Source organism: Hyperolius riggenbachi, chromosome 2 (genome assembly GCF_040937935.1).
Source record: "Hyperolius riggenbachi isolate aHypRig1 chromosome 2, aHypRig1.pri, whole genome shotgun sequence".
Classification (NCBI taxonomy): Eukaryota; Metazoa; Chordata; class Amphibia; order Anura; family Hyperoliidae; genus Hyperolius; species Hyperolius riggenbachi.
Window position 1 is genome coordinate 222,600,505 of NC_090647.1, and position 23,040 is coordinate 222,623,544.

At 44.9% G+C, this 23,040-nt stretch overlaps 1 protein-coding gene across 2 annotated transcripts in view; it reads right to left on the reverse strand.

The window, feature by feature from the left end:
* The window catches only part of GAS6 (growth arrest specific 6), a 136,055-nt gene that overhangs the window by 18,599 nt on the left and 94,416 nt on the right, over positions 1 to 23,040 (reverse strand). The window contains exons 13-16 of one of the 2 annotated variants that reach the window (XM_068268213.1): positions 22,354 to 22,518; positions 18,235 to 18,403; positions 15,707 to 15,879; positions 2,912 to 3,137 (exon numbers count right to left, since the gene is read on the reverse strand). In XM_068268213.1, coding sequence (XP_068124314.1) covers positions 2,912 to 3,137; positions 15,707 to 15,879; positions 18,235 to 18,403; positions 22,354 to 22,518 — 733 coding nt within the window. Of the gene's footprint in view, positions 1 to 2,911; positions 3,138 to 15,706; positions 15,883 to 18,234; positions 18,404 to 22,353; positions 22,519 to 23,040 lie in introns of both variants that reach the window. The other variant, XM_068268212.1, reaches the window with a different exon arrangement.

The following is a 23,040-nucleotide window of genomic DNA, read 5'->3' on the forward strand; positions in this document are numbered from 1 at the left end:
TAAATTAACTACAGAGGAGGTAAATTAACTACAGAAGAGGTAACGTAAGGAATGAAGAGATAAGATAACTCTCTTACTGTGTGGAGGTAAGTTTTCTCTTGCCTTATTATCTCCAGCATAATCTTAGTGAATTGAGGCCATTGACATTCCAAATATCTCTCACTGTAACATGCTGTGTGTGTTGGTGAGGGGACATTCTGGATATACCACTAATGAATGGCTCATCTCCCTAATGAAGGGCTCATCTCCCCAATGAGGACACTTAACTAAAATAGAGGTGCTAAAGGGGCGTGGCCAAACAGCAAAGTCAGTTAACCCTTTGCACACACACCCAAATACTCATTCAACCAAAGGTTTTACTTGGCAAACAATGCATTATTGTGCAAAGTCACATGCACTGCGTAGAGGTTCCTCTTGTTACTCTGTGTCCCAACTCTATCCCTATAACATGCATAATGCAGCATGCAAGCATACAGTGCATCAACATAACAGATTAGGATCACATATTCTTATTGCTCCTCTCATAGGGCACATCAAGACTAAACTCTCAAGGGCCATGACTTTCAATTAGCAGTAGAGATAGCCGTCATTGGCCCATATGCAATTAACTTTTTCACCTGAGTTATCTCCTAGGAGATCATTTTAATCTCTTTAAATTAAATTTTCAGCATTTTACAACTGAAAAAGTACCCAAAAGTAAGTAAAAAAGTAATATCAAATTTATTTTGAATATTTTCTTGCTTGCTGGTGGCCTAAACAGCATTTTATGACGAATTGCAAAAATATCACCTAGAAGAAAATTCAGGAGAAAAGATGACTTGCATAGGGGCCATTGTGTTTGAATGAATATTTTCTTTCACTTTGTATTATTGCAATAAGAAAAATTCCACACATTACAAACATAATGTTGGCAATCCACGGAATCATAGCTACCATATTTTTCGGACTATAAGACGCTCCGGACTATAAGACGCACCTAGGTTTACAGGGTAAAAACCAGGGAAAAAATATATACTAAACCTGGTGCATCCATGGTCAAGAAGAGTCTTGTAGATGTTCTCCCCCACTTATTGTCCTCCTCCTTTCCCCCTCAGTGTCCTTGTGTCTTCCTCCTGTTCCCTTGGTGTCCTCCACTCCCTCTAGTTTCCTCCTCCTGTCTTCCCAGTTTCCTCCTGTCCCCCAGCATCCTCATTCTGTCCTAATGCTGTCCTGCTTGTGTTCTCTTCGGTGTCCTACTCCAGTTCCTCTTGTGTCCTCCTCCTGTCCCCCCAATGTCATTATATGGTCCACCAGTGTCATAATGCTATTGCCCTCAGTGTCCTCCTTGTGTCTTCCTCCAGTTGCCTTTGTTGTCCTGCTCCTGTCCCCCAGTGTCCTTCTCCTGTCCTCCCAGTGTCCTCATGCTGTTCCCCGTGCCTTCTTACTGTCCCCCAGTGTTCTATTCCTGTCCCCCAGTGCCTGCCTATGTGCCCCTTAGTTGCACTGTGCATGCAGTAATTAGCCGCATTAAAATCACTCACCGTTATCTGTCTGCTGATGCCTCCTTTTGTCCACTCGCATTGTCGGGTCCCCATTGCTGCACTGTGTCACTCTCTATACCGATCGTTCCCGCGATGAGCAACGGCTCCTCTTTTACTCACTCCTTCCTTGAGCCAGTCACGTGCATAATGACGCGGCCACGCACGCGACCAGGAAGTGTGGCTCCAGGGGAAAGGAGTGTGTAAGAGGAGCCGCTGCTCCTCTTACACACGGGCACGATCGGTATAGTGAATGACACAGCAGGGACCCGACAATGCGAGCGGACAAAAGGAGGCAGCGGCAGAGGCCGTTGAGTGATTTTAATGCGGCTAATTACTGCACGCACAGCGCAATTAGGGGGCACATAAGCGGACAAAAGGAGGCAGAGGCGGGCACAGATGCCAGTGAATGATGCTAATGCGGCAAATTACAGCAAGGACAAGGCACACCAACGGGGCCCCGACACAATGCGGGTGGTCACAAGGTAGGCGGACACAGGCAATAGTGAGCAATACAAGCGGCTGCCGCCGCCAATTGCAACATGCAGAGGCACAGCAACGGGCCCGACACAATGCGGGCGGACGGACACAGATGCTTTGATTGATATTCGGACTATAAGACGCAGGGACTTTTTCTCACACCTTTTGGGGGAGAAAAAGTGTGTCTTATAGTCCGAAAAATACGGTATATAATAACAATCAAAGCTGAATATAATATAACAATTAAAGAAGTTAAAAAACAAAAAACAGCATGTCCGTCATATACAGGAACAAGAGCATATAAAAACTAATATATAGCTTCAATAATAAAAGTTTGCATAATATTATGAATATTCTTGCAAGACAATTCAGGAGGTGTTGAGTCCAAAATTTTGTGCGGAGTCTAAAGAAATAGAAGTCCAACTTTCCCATTCTGTATGATATTTCAAAGTAGAATGGTGTAGAACATGACATAAATCGTCCATGAAACGGATTTCCTCTATTCGAGTGGCTACCATGGTAAAAGGAACTACAATTTGCTTCCATTGGCGTGCTATAGCCCAAAGAATTGAGCATATAAATGCATAATAAATTCTTCTGAATTTCTTAGGGACACTTTTGTTAGGAGCGAACAGCAGTGCGTGTTTGGCCTCAATTGAATGAATATTTTATGTAAGTATGCACAGGGTTAAGTGACTTTCCTGCTAACGAATCACACATTTCCAGCTTTGTAAGTCAGAGTTGTACCCTTTCCTCGATTCTCAATGTATAAACGTAGCACCTGACCAAACTACAGTAGCTGGATTAGATGTATCCCTTATAAATACTGTATTTGAAAATCTTCTCTTTATATGTTATGTGTACAACACATGAATTGTATAACAATATATATATGTACAATAGCAAATGTTCACCTGGTAATCCTCCAATATAAGTCATAACTTTTTTCTGCAAATACTCATTTAGGACAGAGAGGACGTTCTGTAGCTCTGATCCTTGAATCTCCGTTTGTCCAGGTTCCTCATCAAAGGAAAGCGTTATGTGATTTTTGCTTGCAGAGACTTCCACAACATGCTCTTTATCACAGACATCTACCTCTAATCGACATACAACAATGTTTCCCACGGACAGGATGATGAACTGCAGAACAGGATTAAGGCAACAAATCAACTGTCGGCACTGAATGAGAAGCGTATCCTCAGATAACCTACTTCACTTTCAATGCATCATTAGTCTCTAGGTTACTATAGAACAGTCAGCTTGGAGAGAACTGTGCAAGGCTTATTTACCACTGTTCTAGCTGAACTGCATGCTTCCTCACATGCCATAGTTACAGATTGCCCAGCAGGCTCGTGGTGAACCAGATCTAGTAGTAGTGCATAGCATTTTAGTAAGAGGGCTTTGTGGTCCTTTTAGCCCCTTACACGCTACTAGGGGTTCTGGTCCACCATGTGCATGCTGGACAATCTGTAACTCTAGGTGTTGGAAGTCCAACCTCATTGAGCATATTAATCCATGTCATGCACAGATGAGGACCAACCAGTCCGAAACAGTGTGTATGCATGTTGGATTAAGGTGGGTACACACATCAGATAAAAGTCTTTGGAAAATGAAATATTGAGCTGAACTCCCAATCAGATAAAAATCTTTGCAAAATGCTGAAAACAAGGATGTTGTACACATGCAACAGATCAGTTCCTGCAAAAGATCAGTTCCTGCAAATTGCATTCATATGTCTATATCTGCAGATCTCATACACACATCATTTAACTGACATTCATCTGCAGATCAGATCCAACAGGATGGATTTTCAGATCTGCAGATAATTGTCTGATCTGCAGATGAATGTCTGTTAAACAAAGGGTGTATGAGATCTGAAGATATCATAGACTATGGCCTTAGGCCTGGTGCACACCAAAAACCGCTAGCAGATCCGCAAAATGCTAGCAGATTTTGAAACGCTTTTTCTTATTTTTCTGTAGCGTTTCACCTAGCATTTTGCAGTTTTGGTGTTATGATCGCTTCTGCAGCGTTTACTGCTGACTGCAGTGGTATTGCAAACCAAGCAGTTCTAATGTCATTACATGCATTTGCTTGCATAGTTTGGTTTGCACTTAAACTAGTTGCTGATTCCATCTGCAGTCGCTCTGAAGTTAATGACAGTTTAATATGCTTTTGTGTAAACAAACATTGTCTGCTGCAATGGAGGGGCAATCCCTTTCCTGCAGGCTGCATATCATTGTCTGCCTTTTCCTGCTATCAGCCTGTGATTAATTACCATTCACTTGTGTGGGAATCTGCAGGTCTGCTCCCATTGGATGACCTCAGTATAAAGAACTGCTTCCTGCAATGCCTCATGGGCTACCATAGTCTCAGATCCTGTCTGTTACTCTGCCCGTGCCCCACCTCGTTCCTAGTCCGTGTGGACTGCGCTGACTCCTGCGAAGGGGTCAGCGAGTCCTCCTAGTTCTGCTCTTGTTTCTAGAAGTTGTTACTTTGCTTGTCTTGTGTCATATATTGGTTCATCGCCAATATATACGCATACTTGCACGTTTATTATTTTCCTTGTATTCGTGTTACGTTGATACATCAGTGTCGCTGATATATATACGTACACGAACTGTTTATATCCTGTGTTCCGTTAGTCAGCGTTCCAGCACGCTGAGCTAGTTATCCTGTTCCTGGTCCTGTTTGTGGATTGCGTTCATCTCTGTGAAGAGATAGCGAATCCTTCTGAGTCCTGTTCCCTGTATTACTCCAGTCTTAGTCAGAGTTCCTGCTTATGTCATATATCGGTTCATTGCCGATATATACATATGTTAGTCAGACGTTACAAATAGTTTCATTGATAGCTGTAATTGTAATACGCTAGGAAATCATACTTATTGTATATTTATCTGTGTTACGTTCATCTATCTTGATCCTGCTATTTCCTGACTATCCTGTCCTGTCTTGGTGAGGCACGCCATCGCTGCAAACGCATTGGCTACCTCATTCCAGTCTGTTTTATTGTGGACGCTTGCTGTCACTAAGTAGTGGCTAGTTAAGCAAGCGTTCATTCTGTCTACCTGTCCTGATCTCCTCAGTCCTGGTTTATGCGTCTCAGCACTACTTGCGCTGAGACGTTATTACGAAAGTGTTGTTTGTGGCTGTTCGGATCTGCACCGGCTCTGTGCACCACAATCTCCTATTGGAGTCAGTCCTCTCCTCCACTAAACTGGGGATATCCTGATTCCTTGTGCTGGTGTGTGTACCTCCTTCACGTCAGCTTATGTGTTGCATGCTGACGGTGGAGATTACACCTCCAAACTTAACATTATGGTAGCCCCATTACCAATCCCCATTGTGGGGGGGGGGGGGGGGGGGGGTTCCCAGCAAAAATGACACTGTTTGTTATGGTTCCTGTTCCTTTAAGAAATTTGAGAAACTCAATTCTGAAACAGAAAATGAGTTTTTTTCTGAATGTACCAGGTTCCTGGCCAATCCCGAGCTCCAGGCTACTCCTGTTTCAACGTGGGCCCCCCAGCTAGTTTATGTTTTATTTAAGGGAAGATTGTTTCAGTGGGCCTACGATGTCTCTGATCATACCAATTTAAAAGAGAGACCACTGGAATTTCTAGCGTTTGTGATCCATAACTGGCTGCGCAAAACTGATTTGCCTAGCCCTTTTGATAAGCTCCTGGCAGCTTGTCAATCAGCTGCTCCTTCTACTGCCTACAAAAATAATCAGCAAGCAGATAATTGTTCTGATAACTTTTCTTCTGCTAAGGCAGTTGGGTCTAAAGCCAAACGTAAACGCTCCAAAAGAAAAGCGTTACAATCAGCGGAGTCGTTGCCCTTGGCGACTGCGCATCAGATCTGTAATGAGACTCCGCCAGTAGCAGATAATGAAATTCAGTCACCATTCAGGGGAGTCAAATGGACCTATGAAACTACTATTGAACTTTCATTGCTAGCCAGGGAAAATAAAAGTTCTTGTTTAAATGAATTATCTGAATATGATTATGAAGATATATTACAGAGTATTGAACAGATCAATTTATTGGTGCAGCAAGGGAAATTTGCATACACTACAGTTCAACACTTGCTACAGATATTGGAGATCCTTAGGAATAAGAAATCGGCCAATCATCTGCTAAATAACCCAATGTATGTTTCTGCCACTAACACATTTGCAAACTCTGATCAGCCGGAATGCTCAGCTGTTAAATATGCATGGGATCCTCCATTTGAGAAAGGAGAGATGGAAGCCCTGGTCTATGAATGGAAGAAAGATGCAAGTTCATTTTGTCAGTTTTACAGTGCAAAAAGTGAATTAGTATTGAATGCATGCATTAAGTCTGCCTATAACCTAATAAAAACTGGTGTGTGTGGGTATGACTTTGTGGCTCCATTGATCGATGTGTGGAAGATGATTTTGGATGATTTTTATGCGATTCAATCAGTTGATACCAGGGAAGACACACTGTCAATTGGAGACTGTCCCACTTCTCCAGTTACTGAGTCCCTGCCATGTCTTGTGAATGTTCCTGTAACTCCACCCTGTACCATGGATAACTCAGTGTTACTTCCCAGTAAAACAGAAGCCACTGATACTTTCTTAACTTTGCCCTGCACAAATTTCTCAGCAGAGAATCCAGAGGTCCTGCTGACTTCTGAGTCCAGCCTAGCCAGTACTCATGAGTCTTTGTTCAGTGAAACAGACATTAGAAAATCTTTGCCTGCCTCTGTAAACACTTCTGTAGAATTTACCTGTGTTAATAAAGTTCAACTCCTGTCTGATCCAGCAGATGCCAATAGATGCACTACATTAGTTTCTGAGTCCCAGCAATCCTGTCTAGAAACCTCAGAACCCCAGCATCTGAATTTTCCAATTTTACAATTGAATAGTGCTTCAGATGCACAAACTTTGTGTCTTGATCTTCCTGTCTCTACACCTCGCTCTAGTTTCGTGAATAGCTCAGAGCATCTGCTATGTGAACCTGAAATCGTAGAATTATTACCTTGTTCAGAAAATGTTCCAGTGAATTTGCCCTGTACCATGAATTGTGCAGTAGATTTCTCCAATGAAACTCAGGTCACAGAATCATTATGCTGTCCAGCAGGTGCTTCCATGGTTTTGCCCTGCAATATGGACTGTTCAGTGATCCTGTCCAGTGAAGCTGTGGTCGCAGAGTCTTATGCTTCACCCAGTACTTTGGATACTTCAAACCCTCTAGCAGAGGAGTCTGAGGCACTGCTTACCTCAGTTTGTGTTGCAGTAATATTCACTTGTCTAGCAGCTGTTTTGGAATTACAGTCTGCTCTAATAAAACTTGATGAATTTCTGCCCAGCAAAGCAGAAGCCATTGAAATATTGTCCTCGTCAGCAAGTGTGTTAGATACCTTGCCCTGTACACAGTCTGATTTAACCAATATTGTTGAGTCCCTCTCCAGTGTTGTAACAGCCGAGGAACTCCAGCCCTGTCCTCTGAATGTTTCAGAAGTCTTGCCCTGTAACATGGATAATTCTGACTCGCTGGAAAAAATAGTAGAAATCTCAGAATTTCAGTCCGGGTTAATGAGTGTTTCTGAAACCCAGCCCTGTATCCTGGAAAATTCTGGTTTTCTGCCCGGTGTGGCAGTAGTTCCAGAGTCCCCTTCCTGTCCAGTGAGTTTCTCAGTTTTGCCTAGTTCAGTGGGGATTGCTGCAATATTGACTTGTTTTGCAGCCCTTCATGAGCTCCAGTCCAGTGTATTTGATGAGTCTCTGTCTAGTCCAGAAGAAGCTATGGGAACCCTGTCTAGTTCAGTGCATACATCAGAAGATTTGCCCTGTCTTGTAAATGCCCCTGAACATGATTTGTTAATAACCCTGCTGGAATCAGCGACATCTAAGTCTGATCCTGCAGTTTTTAGTGAGAATCCAGTAACTGTGAAGTCTAGTCAAGATGATTTTTTTTTTGCCCAGTTCTGGTTTCGGTCCTGTCTTGACTGACTTTGAGGTTCGCAGTTCCTTGACATGCCCAGAGGTTTCTCTTGTGCCGGTGTGCCCAGATGTGCTTCGTATGCCAGAGTGCCCAGATGTGTCTGTGTTAGCGTGCTCACGTGCTTCCCTAGTGGAGACATGTTCTGATGTTGCCGGTTGGCCTGCATGCCCGGAGATGGTTCTGGTCCCTAAAAGCCCTGATCTTGATGTTTGTCCTTGTGACCCTGACTCTGGAGTTGCCCTGGGTTCCATAGGGGTTCTTGATAGTTCTCCATGTGAGCCTAAGGGGCGTTCTGACCTGTGGGGATCTCTTTGGAGTTTCCAAGTGTTCTGGGAGATCTCTGAGGAAACTTGTCCTGGTACCTTGGACTGGTTCAACAGTGGGTTTTGTGTTGGTAAGGACAGTTCCGGTGGGCATTGCAAAGGCTTTGGCGTTTTTGGATAGTCCTTGGAAGGCGGTGGGTATCGCTCAGAGAGTTTCTTGGGGTTGTTTTCTGGAAGTCGTGGTTCTGATGGGTGTCACACTGAGGCTTGTAGTGCTGACGGGCATGGTTCGGTAGGTTCTGGTTCCAATTGGTCTAGTTTTGATGAGACTGATTCGGGAATTTGGTTTTGTCGGGCTGATCCGACCTTCATGAATTTTCAGTCAGATCAGTTTGCTGGATTTCCCACTTCTGATTTTTTGGTTTGGGTGGTTCAGGAGAAATATGTCAGTTTTCATAGGCGTCCAGAGGCCGCGTTTAAGGGAGGGGGTACTGTTATGATCGCTTCTGCAGCGTTTACTGCTGACTGCAGTGGTATTGCAAACCAAGCAGTTCTAATGTCATTACATGCATTTGCTTGCATAGTTTGGTTTGCACTTAAACTAGTTGCTGATTCCATCTGCAGTCGCTCTGAAGTTAATGACAGTTTAATATGCTTTTGTGTAAACAAACATTGTCTGCTGCAATGGAGGGGCAATCCCTTTCCTGCAGGCTGCATATCATTGTCTGCCTTTTCCTGCTATCAGCCTGTGATTAATTACCATTCACTTGTGTGGGAATCTGCAGGTCTGCTCCCATTGGATGACCTCAGTATAAAGAACTGCTTCCTGCAATGCCTCATGGGCTACCATAGTCTCAGATCCTGTCTGTTACTCTGCCCGTGCCCCACCTCGTTCCTAGTCCGTGTGGACTGCGCTGACTCCTGCGAAGGGGTCAGCGAGTCCTCCTAGTTCTGCTCTTGTTTCTAGAAGTTGTTACTTTGCTTGTCTTGTGTCATATATTGGTTCATCGCCAATATATACGCATACTTGCACGTTTATTATTTTCCTTGTATTCGTGTTACGTTGATACATCAGTGTCGCTGATATATACGTACACGAACTGTTTATATCCTGTGTTCCGTTAGTCAGCGTTCCAGCACGCTGAGCTAGTTATCCTGTTCCTGGTCCTGTTTGTGGATTGTGTTCATCTCTGCGAAGAGATAGCGAATCCTTCTGAGTCCTGTTCCCTGTATTACTCCAGTCTTAGTCAGAGTTCCTGCTTATGTCATATATCGGTTCATTGCCGATATATACATATGTTAGTCAGACGTTACAAATAGTTTCATTGATAGCTGTAATTGTAATACGCTAGGAAATCATACTTATTGTATATTTATCTGTGTTACGTTCATCTATCTTGATCCTGCTATTTCCTGACTATCCTGTCCTGTCTTGGTGAGGCACGCCATCGCTGCAAACGCATTGGCTACCTCATTCCAGTCTGTTTTATTGTGGACGCTTGCTGTCACTAAGTAGTGGCTAGTTAAGCAAGCGTTCATTCTGTCTACCTGTCCTGATCTCCTCAGTCCTGGTTTATGCGTCTCAGCACTACTTGCGCTGAGACGTTATTACGAAAGTGTTGTTTGTGGCTGTTCGGATCTGCACCGGCTCTGTGCACCACAATCTCCTATTGGAGTCAGTCCTCTCCTCCACTAAACTGGGGATATCCTGATTCCTTGTGCTGGTGTGTGTACCTCCTTCACGTCAGCTTATGTGTTGCATGCTGACGGTGGAGATTACACCTCCAAACTTAACATTTGGGAAGCGTTTTTGGTGTAGTAGATTTCATATATTGTTACAGTAAAACTGTTACTGAACAGCTTCTGTAACAAAAACGCCTGCAAAACCGCTCTGAACTGCCGTTTTTCAGAGCGGTTTGCGTTTTTCCTATACCTTACATTGGAGGCAGAACCGCCTCCGCAATCCAAAAAATGCCTCACCCCGGGAGTATGCGTTTCAGCAAAACGCCTCCCGCTCTGGTGTGAACCACCCCATTGAGATACATTGACCAAGCGTATCCGCAGCCGCAAGCGGCTGCAAAAACGCCAAAAAACCCGCTCGGTGTGCACCAGCCCTTAGAATGCATTTTGCAGGAACTGATTTTTTGCAGGAACTGATCTTTTGCAGATACTGATCTGTTGAATGTCTACAGCATCTTTGTGTGCAGCATCTTGCAAAGATTTTTATCTGATGGGTAGTTCAGCTCAATAGAATAGACTGTGTAGGTATGGCTCTCATACTACATGGAAGGGGGTAAAATTGGTCTGTGATCTTTCATTTTCCAAAGACTTTTATCTGATGTGTGTAGCCACCTTTAGTGTGGCTCTATACAGTTAAAGTGACACATCATTTCATTCCAGTGGTTCTGGAGGGGTGTTTAAATTTCAGGGACAACAAAGGGTCAATTTGCACATTCAGCAGTGATGCATTGTGGGTCACCTCATATGCGCGCTCCAACCTGAATACATTTCTGATTTGCACATTCTGGAGCAAGTACACAGCCAGTGGAGCCACAACAACTGATTCTGCATACTCGTTCTGGGTCAGTGATGCAAAAGGTATTAAAGGATACCCGAGGCGAAAATAAACTAATGAAATAAACAATTGTATCTATCTACCTTCTCTTACAAATTACTTTTTTAGATAGCCCACAGTTTTATTTTATATTTAAATCTACTTTTTAAGTTTTTACTGTTTTATTGTCTTCGCTCAATGACACCTTCATTGAAATATGCCAGAGCTAAAATCTATGAACTATTGACCCTTTTTATCCCTTTCCTGCTCTCAGAAGCAATTTTCTGCTAGGAAAGAGTTTTATAGTTGGAATTTCTTATTAGTGAGGGTCACACTGTAGTCACTTCCTGTCTGAGTCAGCCACTTACATACCTGATATTTAACTCTTTCAGGCAGAGAAAGAAAAAAAGGAACACGGCATAGTTATTTGTGTGCTCGGCACTATACATACACATGTCTAGCTCATCATGTCACATGTCACTTGGGGTATCCTTTAAAGGGAACCTTAAGTGACAAATGACATGTTGGGATAGACATCTATATATACAGTGGCAAGCACACAAATACCTATGGTGTGTTCCTTTTCTTCTTTCTATATGTGAAAGAGTTAATATTCAGCTGTGCAACTGACAATTTCTCTATAGTCGGGACCCAGTCAGACTATAGCAGGGGTGGGCAAACTATGGCCAGCGGGCCACGCCCGCCTGGCTCGCCGATGCAGGGTTGGATGGTACATCCCTTATTGCAGCGTCCCAATTGACGCCGCACCAGTTCACCAGCTGCAGACTGGAGCTCACCTCCTGCTTGCGGGGGTGCGTGGGTTCCGGCAGGCAGAGCAGGGCTACAGGAAAATGGCGTCCTAAGCCCTGCACTGGAGCCTATTTGTGTCTCCAGTACAGGGTTTCAGGCACCATTTTCCTGCAGCCCTGCTCTTTCTGTCAGCGCAGTTGTTTTGCAGCTGGACTTACTACACTGAAGATGATCTGGGTGCTACACTGGAGGCCTAGTGGCCAGGTGAGTAAATGGTTTTTCTGTACAAGTGCACCACTAGCAAAAGGGCTATTAGGCGGCACTAATGGGGGAGGGGAGACATTAAAATGTACTCTTTTAAGGGGGGGGGATGGAACTTGTGTGTATTTTGGGGAAACACTGCCACATTATGTGTATTTTCAGGGAAACACCGCACACTGTGCATTTTTGGGGAACCCTGCCACATTACATCTATGGTCTGGTGAAATGCTGCCGCATTACATGCATTTTCTGGTGAAACACTGCTCCATTATTTGTATTTCCTGGGGAAACGCTGCACCACTAAGTGTATTTTCTGGGGAAATGCTGCACCATTATGTGTATTATCTGGGGAAAAGCTGCGCAACTATGTCTATTTTCTGGTAAAACGGTGCACCATTATGTGTATTTTATGGTGAAACGTTGTCACATTATCTTAATTTTCTGGGTAAACGCTGCGCCATTATCTGTATTTTTTCAGGAAACGCTGCACCATTAGCTGTATTTTCTAGTGAAACGCTGCTCCATTATCTGTATTTTCTAGTGAAACGCTGCACCATTATCTGTAGTTTCTGAGGAAACGCTGCAACATTACATAGATTTTCTGTTGAAATGCTGCTGCATTATGTATATTTTCTGGTGAAACACTGCCGCATTATGTGTATTTTCTGGTGAAAGGTTGCCACAATACATTTCTTACAGTCTGAGGGGGTCTGCCTGCTGTACCTGAGCCTTGTTTGGTGCCAAAGAAGTCTGGCTGCTGCCATTTGCCACTTTGAGGGTGGGGGGGAAATGTTGTATAATTAACTTTAGGGTCACTTTGCCTATGTTTTGGGAGAAAACTTGGGCCCACTGTCTTCACATTACACTGTTACGTTGCAGTTAGCTCCGCCCTCTTCCTACATGGCCACTCCCATTTTTGTCGAGTTTGAGAACCCCATGTGTCTCTCAAATCAATAAGTTTGCTCACCCCTGGACTATAGTGTCCCTGAATGATAAGGAATCGCCGCCATAAAACTCTTTCCTGGCAGCGAACTGGGCTTCTGGGAGCAGGGGATAGATAAAAAGGTCAATAGTTCATATATTTTAGTTCTCAAACAGACTTTGCCATTGAGCTAATAAAATACAATAAATCTTACTTATGCTTAAAAACTTTAAAAATTAAGATAAATTGTGGGCTATCTAAAAGCCATTTTTAGGACCAGGAGGATAGATACAATGCTTTATCTCTGTTTATTTTTATGATTAGTAGGATTGTGGGTGTCTAAAGCAGCTAGCTATGCCCCACAGACATATGATAATTTCCTGATCTCACCACCTGTGGACAGATCACAAAATGATCATTCAGTCTAGTGAACTGTATAGCTCCATATGCTGGCCACACATTTCAGTCTGGTGGTACAATTTGAATGCAGTGTTACCACAACTGTGATGTGTGAGGGTCAGCCAGACTGAATAGATGTTGGTCAGATTGCTCAGGCAGGTCCAGAAAGAATCAGGCTCATGGCCGGATTTCTGGATAGGCACCCAAGACACAGGACTAGGGCGACAGATTTTGCAACATTGTAAAGGGCGGCACACTGCTGAGGAGCTGTGTCCACTCCATTCCTGACCTTACACTGAGGCTGAAGTTACAGTTACTTCACCCTGTTTGGTCCTTAGCAGCCCGCTTTGATCTGCACACTGCAGCGTGTGTGCTGTGCTGCAGGCGGCTAGGCGAGTGTGCAGTTCGGAATCAGGCAGAGAGCAGAGGCAATTAGCAGCTGCAAGATGCCTGTCAGCTGCTGGGAACGGCCACTCGCTCATACAGCCTAGCTCGCTGTCATGGAAACTTGACATGTCCAGCTCCGCCCTCCTGAAAGGTTTCAGCCTATCAAGGGAATGGAGAGGCGGGGAACGCTCTGCAATGCACCTCGGAACTGGCGGGGACTGTAAAAGAAGAAATGTGTGTGCTGCAGCTGCTGCTGATCCAGCATGTGGACTGTGGAGGACAGAGAAGGGACACAAGTTCAGCCTTTGGTAAGGCAACTTGTCCATACCTGTGCTGTTGCTGTATTAGAAATGTGTGTTGCTTATATCTAAAAACACGCACACTGTGTACACACACACACTCTCTCTTTGTCTCCCCCTGCACGCACGCACGCACGCACGCACGCACGCACACACACACACACACACACACACACACACACACACACACACACACACACACACACACACACACACACACACACACACACACACACACACACACACACACACACACAGCCCCCTCCCCCCACCCCCAGTAAACCTTAAAGTGATTCTAAAGTAAAGAAAAAAAAATGATTTGAATTTAGCTGGGGCTTCTTGCAACCCCCCTGGAGTCCACCTGATGTCCTCCAGCCACACCTGCAAAGCTGGCCAGTCGCCGGCTACTGCACATGGGCGGCCCTGGGCCATGCGCACTCTGATCGCACTCCCACTACCATGAGCGCACTGCACATGCGCAGTAGCAATTTTCGTGTACTGCGCAGGATTAGAAAGCTCCTGGCCACAGGATCGTAATCAGGGTGTGCACGGCTTGGGGTCGCACATGCACAGTAGCTGGTGACTGACTAGCTTTGCGGGGGTCGCTACTGCTGGCTGGAGGGAATCAGGACATCGTGGGCTGTCAGGATGACTCCAGGTGGCTGCAAGAAGCCCCAGGTAAGTTCAAATCATTTTTTTTTAACTTTAGAATCAGTTTAAGTGGGTAAAAGTTGAGCGTTACTCACCTGAGGCTTCTTCCAGCTCCCTGTAGTATCTGAGGTCCCTCACTTACCTCCCAGACCCCTCTATTGTGCCGCTGTCACCCTCAATCACGCTTCAGTTGTCAGTAGCGTTCTGCATATGCACAGCTCAGAAAACTTGCCACTGTGTATGCGCAGAACACTCACGGCCAACGTGACATGGACAGCGGATGCGCAGTAGTCTGCAACTGAGCCAGTTGCAGACTTTAGTTGGACTGACAGCAGCACAGTAGAGGGGACCAGAAAGGCACAGATGGACCTCAGATACTACAGAGGGCTGGGTTCCACCCACTTAGCAATTATTTTATAGAAATCCTGTAGCAAATACATTTACAGTATATACAGATACTTACCTCAGTAGTAGGACACCTCTGGATAGTTGAAAGGTTTCCCGTACTTACACCCCACCATTACTGCGATGAGTCAATTTCTGATCGAATACGTTTCTTCAGTGTGTGAGCGCTGCCATGGACGAGCGTGTCCATACTGGTCACGTGTGAGTAAGGACTGTGTATGCCCAGTACAATGAAGGTGCTTGTGCATCGCTTTTTCCCTAATGGATGAGTGTCTTTGTTCTACAGGGCATGCTTAGATTTTACTCATGCCTGCCTAGTTTGGACATGCTCGTCCATTACAGCGCTCACACTCTTAAAAAACCAAGGCACCCTGTGCTGTAATGATGGGCTGCAAGAAGTCCTGGGAAACCTCTGGGCTATCCAGAGTCTTTCCACTAGTAAGGTAAGTATCTTATTTTTATTTGCTTCAGGATAACCAATTCACAAGGCCCCTGAACCAGCAATAAATGACGGTTGTGGCAATCCTCACTCAAGCACTGTCCATTCAAGTGAATGGACAGCGCTTTTTCAAATGTTGGTACCGACTTTTACTTCACGGAGAGCCACACTCAATCACATGATTTTGTCGGCCATACACAGGGCTTTCGTGACAAGTTTGCAGAATGACGTAAACCGATGCCAAATGCTTCTCTGAGAATTTTGTGTGTGCTGGGGTGGAGGGGGCTGTTGGTGACACCGGGCCTAGGGCGATGACAAGTACAAATCCGGCCCTGATCAGGCTACAATGTGTGTGGGCTTCATAAGCTGTAGAGGTGCAATAATCATCACATGTAACATGAATGGGTTACCTGCTGCTTCACTCCAGTCGCTAAATGATAATCAATAAGAGCTAAGGATAGGGGAACGTCTTTGTCCTCTGTGACAAGAGCAAACAGCACGCCAGTATCAGTGGCTGGATTTATCTCTGCATTGATGTCTATTCTCCAAGTTGGTGCATCTTCTTTTATATTAGTGTCATCAGCTGCTGAATAGAAAGAGGAAAATCAGGTTATTAATATTCAACTATTAGTATGCAAAGTGTTTAGTTTAGTTTTAGTGCTGTCAGGTCATACATTCTATATGGTTTAATTCCTAGCAGATTACTGCGTGTTGTACAAACTATACCATGTAAATAACGTCCACTTCCCATCTTTGACTGGAGAGAATTATTCGCTGTCAATCATGGCCACATGGGACGCGGCGAACTTCGCAGGCTGAATACCGATCGTCGAGAGCGGGACAGCGGCGGGGAGAGGAGGTGACAGCGTGGGACAGTCGGCTGCAAGGGGCTGGAGAAAGTCCCAGGTGAGTAAAGCTCATTTCTACTTTTTTCCCTGATAATTCCTTTAAAGAGTAACTGTTAGCCCCAAAAATGAAATTTAAATCTCTATTGCAATGTTTTATTTACTTTTTAAGGGAGCCAAAAAGGCAATGCAGAGGTTAAAAATCAATCTAATTTTTTTTACTATGTAGCCTTTTCCCCAGGATGCAAAGCCGCATAACAGATACTGCTGAGCATGCAGAGCATGCCCATGTCTGCCCGACCCCCCTCTCCCCCACAGGACCAGGTGCCGATATATTCTCACCCCAAACAGCTGACCGCTCTGACACGGAGAGAGAGCGGGAGCACTTCCAGCGCCGCCACCGCAGAGCAGCCGCCGCCGTGCATCTCTCTCCTGCTCGTGATTCTCTCACATGTGACTCGGCGGCGGCTGCTCTGCGGTGGCGGCGCTGGAAGTGTGTAGATGTACTCCGCTCCCGCTCTCTCTCCGTGTCAGCTGTTTGGGGTGAGAATATATCGGCACCTGGTCCTGGGGGGGAGAGGGGGGTCGTGCAGACATGGGCATGCTCTGCATGCTCAGCAGTATCTGTTATGCGGCTTTGCATCCTGGGGAAAAGGCTACATAGTAAAAAAAATTAGATTGATTTTTAACCTCTGCATTGCCTTTTTGGCTCCCTTAAAAAGTAAATAAAACATTGCAATAGAGATTTAAATTTCATTTTTGGGGCTAACAGTTACTCTTTAAGATTGATCTTTGTGTAAAAAACTATCTGCAATACAAATTATGATAAAATTCCTACACTACACATTGCTGGATATTTCCACTACACACGGATTCTGGAAGCAGAAAACGGACTCCAATGAATGCCTATGGGAAATCTGCATCAGAAAAATTGCGTTTAGTGGAAACAGGCCCATAGACATTCATTGGAGTCCGTTTTTCTGCATCCATTATCTGTGTGTAGTGGAAACCGGTCCAGAGAGGAATGTTTCTTTTTCACACACTTTGAGTTTAACTACTAGCCAACTGCGTCACGCCGATGGGCGTGGCGGCAGCCTCAGGACTGCCCAACGCCGATCGGTGTAAAGTCCTGGGGCTCTATTTTGCAGGAGATCGTGCACAGGGTGTGAGCGCATCTCCTGCTTAATGGGCGGAGCTCCGCCTTCAGTCCTTGAGCGGCTATGGCCGCTTGGGAGACTGTTAGACGGCATAACCGGTGTAACGCCATCTAATTATACGTACAGCGCTGCGATCTGCAGCAGCGATGTACTGGGGACAGCCGTGTGAGACGGCTGTCCCCTTCTGAGACACAGAGGTGATCGGTTGTCATAGGCTGAAGCCAATGACAGCTGATCACGGGGATTGGCTGGCGGGGGGAGGGAGGGAGGGATACAGTATTAAAAAAAACAAAAAAACACTTTATTTAAAAAAAACAACAACACATTAACAAACATAAATAATAACACATTAACAAACACAAACAATAACACATTAACAAACACATAAATGGGGAGGAAAGGGGGGGGGGGGGGGGGGATCACCTGTGTACTGTGTTGAGTGGCCCTGCAACTTGGCCTTAAAGCCGCAGTGGCCAATTTAATGCAAAAATGGCCTGGTCTTTAGGGGGGTTTAACACTGAGGTCCTCAAGTGGTTAATACAAGTAAAAGTAATGCACAGATGTACAACATTAGTCTTGCATGCTGAAGGGCAGCTTTGTTAACTTATAAAAAGCTTAAATGAAGTCCACTAATTATTTCAGCTGCAGGTCTGCAAGGGAATGCAAGATGCAGGTGTTATTTATCACTGTAGAGTACCCAGCTCAGGAACATGGTGATAGCCCTGGAAAGCCTGTGTAACATCACCAGGATTATCACATCTATAACACTAAGCAGCACCATCATGGATGTCTCTCCTACAGCTGGGCCCCACAAGTTCACAGAGTCATGTTTTTACAGTTAGGCCAGCAGGAATGGACAGCCGCTTCAGGAATAAAACAAACCATATGCAGACAGTCGGTATGTTATATTAACAGCTTATGTAACGTCTCGCTTACAATAATCAATGTTAAAAAGTGCAAATCCTCTTCCCGGATAAAAAGAACCTCTTCCAGCCACCAAAAAGCACTGCATCTTTTCTGTCATCCGCACTGTTTCTTGTATTGACGTGTCTTCTCCATTTAACCAGTTCCAGCCACGCATACAGCCATCCAGGCGTGGGTTAATCTGACAGCATATAAAGGTTAAAGACGAAAAGTCAGAACATAAATCTATCCGATTAAACCCACAAGCAGCAAGCCTTTCTCTTCCTTTCATTATTTCTCCAGTGCAGGGAATGTGTTAGCTATCCTGCCTGCCCCACCTGCTGCACAGAGCTACTAGAGTGATGGCAATGGCTTAAAGGACAACTGAAACGAGAGGGATGTGGAGGCTGCCATATTTATTTCCTTTTAAGCAATACCAGTTGCCTAGCTGTCCTGCTGATCCTCTGCCTCTAATATGTTTAGCCATAGACCCGGAACAAGCATACAGCGGATCAGGTGTTTCTGACATTATTGTCAGATCTGACAGGATTAGCTGCATGCTTGTTTCTGGTGTTATTTAGACACTGCTACAGCCAAATAGATCAGCAAAGCTGCCAGGCAACTGGTATTGCTTAAAAGGGAATAAATATGGCAGCCTCCATGTTATTCTCACTTAAGTGGTTAAAGAACTGGAGGACCCACCCTTTACCCCCCCTTAAGGACCAGCGCTGTTATTTGTGATCTGTGCTGGGTGGGCTCTACAGCCCCCAGCACAGATCAGGGTGCATCTAGAGCGATCAGATCGCCCCCCTTTTTCCCCCACTATGGGGATGATGTGCTGGGGGGGTCTGATCGCTCCTGCCTGCCGGTGTTGCGGGGGGGGGGCACCTCAAAGCCCCCCTCCGCGGCGAAATCCCCCGCCCTCCCTCTCCTACCTGGCCCCCCTGGTGTTCCGGGCTGCACAGGACGCTATCCGTCCTGTGCAGCCAGTGACAGGACGTCCCCTGTCACATGGCGGCGATCCCCGGCCGCTGATTGGCCGGGGATCGCCGATCTGCCTTACGGCGCTGCTGCGCAGCAGCGCCGTACAATGTAAACAAAGCGGATTATTTCCGCTTGTGTTTACATTTAGCCTGCGAGCCGCCATCGGCGGCCCGCAGGCTATTCACGGAGCCCCCCGCCGTGATTTGACAGGAAGCTCGCGCGAGCGGCTGCTTCCTGATTAATCAGCCTGCAGCTGGCGACGCAATACTGCGTCGCTGGTCCTGCAGCTGCCACTTTGCCGACGCGCGGTATGAGTGCGCGGTCGGCAAGTGGTTAAAGAGACACTGAAGCGAAAAAAAAAATTATGATATTATGATTTGTATGTGTAGCACAGCTAAGAAATAAAACATTAAGATCAGATACATCAGTGTAATTGTTTCCAGTACAGGAAGAGTTAAGAAACTCCAGTTGTTATCTCTATGCAAAAAAGCCATTACTCTCTATGACTTTCAAAGTCGTGGAGAGGGCTGTCTTCTGACTTTTATTATCTCAACTGTAAGTGAACAGTTTTCTTTTTATCTGCCAGAGGAGAGGTCATTAGTTCACAGACTGCTCTGTAAGAATCATTTTGAATGCTGAGTGTTGTGTAATCTGCACATATTATAGAATGATGCAATGTTAGAAAACACACTATATACCTGAAAATAAAAATATGAGAATATTTTCTTTGCTGCTAATCTTCTAGTAATTATTCATAGCATACAACCAATTCATTATATCATATTTTTTTTCCGCTTCAGTGTCTCTTTAAGTATCCCTGTTATAAGAAAGAAGGGTACTTATCCGTTAGCCGGGCGCATCCGGCAGGTGGCGCTGTTGTTGCTAATTTCAATCATACAAGCTTCACAAAACTGTGATTGTAACCGCCACAGGTGGTGCTAATTGTATTACTAGTTGACGTAACAATATGGCTATTAAAAAAAGTGAGCTAATTAAATGACAAATAAGCCGGCGGCAATGTAACAGATCAAGCCGCCGGCTTCGTGTCTCGCTCTCCTCCCCCCTTGGCCTCTCTCCTATAGAACACTGGCAGCCCTGGGGATACTCGTGTCCCCCCAGAGTCATTCGTCGCAATAAAACAAGCAGGATTCCCTGCCGCCACGAATGACTCTGAGGGGACACGCATGTCCCCCCCCCCCCCCCCAGTGTTCTATAGGAGAGAGGGCAAGGGGGGAGGAGAGCGAGACACAAAGCCGGCGGCTTGATCTGTTACATTGCCACCGGCTTGTCATTTAATTAACTCACTTTTTTTAATAGCCATATTGTTACGTCAACCAGTAATACAATTAGCACCACCTGCGGTGGTTACAATCACAGTTTTGTTACGTGAAGCTTGTATGATTGAAATTAGCAACAACAGCGCCACCTGCCGGATGCGCCCGGCTAATGGATAAGTACAGAAAGGAGTTCAATTCTCACCTCCAGAGTTACCTAAAGCTAGCAAAACTTCACAATATATACTGGTCTCGGCACTCTACGTTCCCACATCTAGGCCATAACTATATAAAGCCCACCAGCTCACAAATATCCATACCTATAGAGAACACGTCTTTAATCTTGTAAATTTCATTGTGGGTTTGAGTCTACTTTAACATCCTTCCCCAATCACAGACATAAGACTGTATTGCTTTCCATACACCCAGACTGAAATCTAAAAACATGTTACTGGAAACTGCTTTTATACTATACTAGTGGACCTAAGCCCGTTACAATAACAGGCTCTAGTCTAGGTCACCCTCACAACCCCCCTCCTCTCCTGCCCGTCACCACGCACACACCCACCACTGCGCAGAAAGCATAAGCACGGATACAAGGACACGCAAGTGGAGGACGCAGCAAAACAGGGAGTTTATCATGTGGGATAATGCTGAATGCCTGCTGCAGTATCCGCTCTTCCAGTCTGGCCCCAATTCCTGCTTTATTATCTTGTAAATAGGGATGGTCAATGAGATGCAAATAATTCCGAGTTAATGCAAGTTAAACCAAATATTGTATGCAACTTTAAAGTGTGCCAAGAAAACATCCCCCACACCATTACTCCACCACCAGCCTGCGCAGTGGTAACAAGGCATGATGGATCCATGTTCTCATTCGGTTTACGCCAAATTCTAACTATCGAAACTCATCAGACCAGGCAACATTTTTCCAGTCAACTGTCCAATTTTGGTGAGCTCGTGCAAATTGTAGCCTCTTTTTCCTATTTGTAGTGGAGATGAGTGGTACCTGGTGGGGTCTTCTGCTGTTGTAGCCCATCCGCCTCAAGGTTGTGCATGCTGTGGCTTCACAAATGCTTTGCTGCATACCTCGGTTGTAACGAGTGATTATTTCAGACTTGTTGCTCTTCTGTCAGCTTGAATCAGTCGGCCCATTCTACTCTGACCTCTAGCATCAACAAGGTATTTTCGCCCACAGAACTGCAGCATACTGGATGGTTTTCCCTATTCACACCATTCTTTGTAAACCCTAGATATGTTTGTGCGTGAAATTCCCAGTAACTGAGCAGATTGTTAAAGGGAACCTAAAACGGAGAAGGATATGGATTTTTCCTTTTAAAATAATACCAGTTGCCTGACTCTCCTGCTGATCCTGTGTCTCTAATACTTTTAGCCACAGCCCCTCAACAAGCATGCAGATCAGGTTCTCTGACTGAAGTCAGACTGGATTAGCTGCATGCTTGTTTCAGGTGTGTGATTCAGCCACTACTGCAGACACAGAGATCAGCAGGACTGGCAGGCAACTGGTATTGTTTAAAAGGAACCATCCATATACCTCTCAGTTAAGGTTCCCTTTAAATACTCAGACCAGCCCATCTGGCAACAACAGCAAGGCCACACTCAAAATTGCTTAAATCACCGTTCTTTCCCATTCTGACATTCAGTTTGGAGTTCAGGAGATTGTCTTGACCAGGACCACACCCCTAAATGCTTTGAAGCAATTGCCATGTGATTGGTTGATTAGATAATTGCATTAATGAGAAATTGAACAGGTGTTCCTAATAATCCTTTAGGTGAGTGTACACACACACACACACACACACACGTTTGGAGCTCTCTGCACAATTAATAAAATAAATAATACTGAAGAGGGCACACAATTGTCAGTACTTACTGAATTAATCAGATCACTGCTTTTAAAGGGAATCCCTCCTACTGTCAAATTCAGCTGATACAGTCCTCTGTCAAGGGTAAACAGGTCTCCAGAAACTGCTATCTTCATGACTGCATCCTTGTTGATTTTTATTACTAAATTCCGATTCAGCTCTTCTACAGAAATCTAAAAGTAAAAATAAAAGGCTTTCATTTATATAAATCATTACAAATAAGCAACTTTATCCTATATACAGAGCAACACTCTAGTGACCAAATGAACATTACATGCGAATCCTTTGTGAGCTGTTTAAATAACTGCGTGTTCTGAAGCCAAACACCAACCCTATCACAGGCCAAATCATGACTGCCCCATAATGCACTATTCTGCTGAGCTCATCTTCAGCAAGTGAATCATTTATGAACTTCTGCATTATGCCTGTGTGCTCACTTCCTATAGAATGTCAGAGGTTTTCCCTAACCTTGACATCAAGCCATGACTTTACTTAAAGTTAAAGGGACTCCGAGCAGTGCAGAAACTATGGAAAGATGCATATCATTTTAAAGCTCTCTTTCTCCTCTGTCCAATGATATATAAACCGCTGCCCTACGCCTTTTAGTTTTCGCTATTTTCGCGATTGAAATTGCCGCGGCCGCGATTTCAATCGCGAAAATAAAGAAAACTAAAAGGCTTAGGGCAACGATTTAG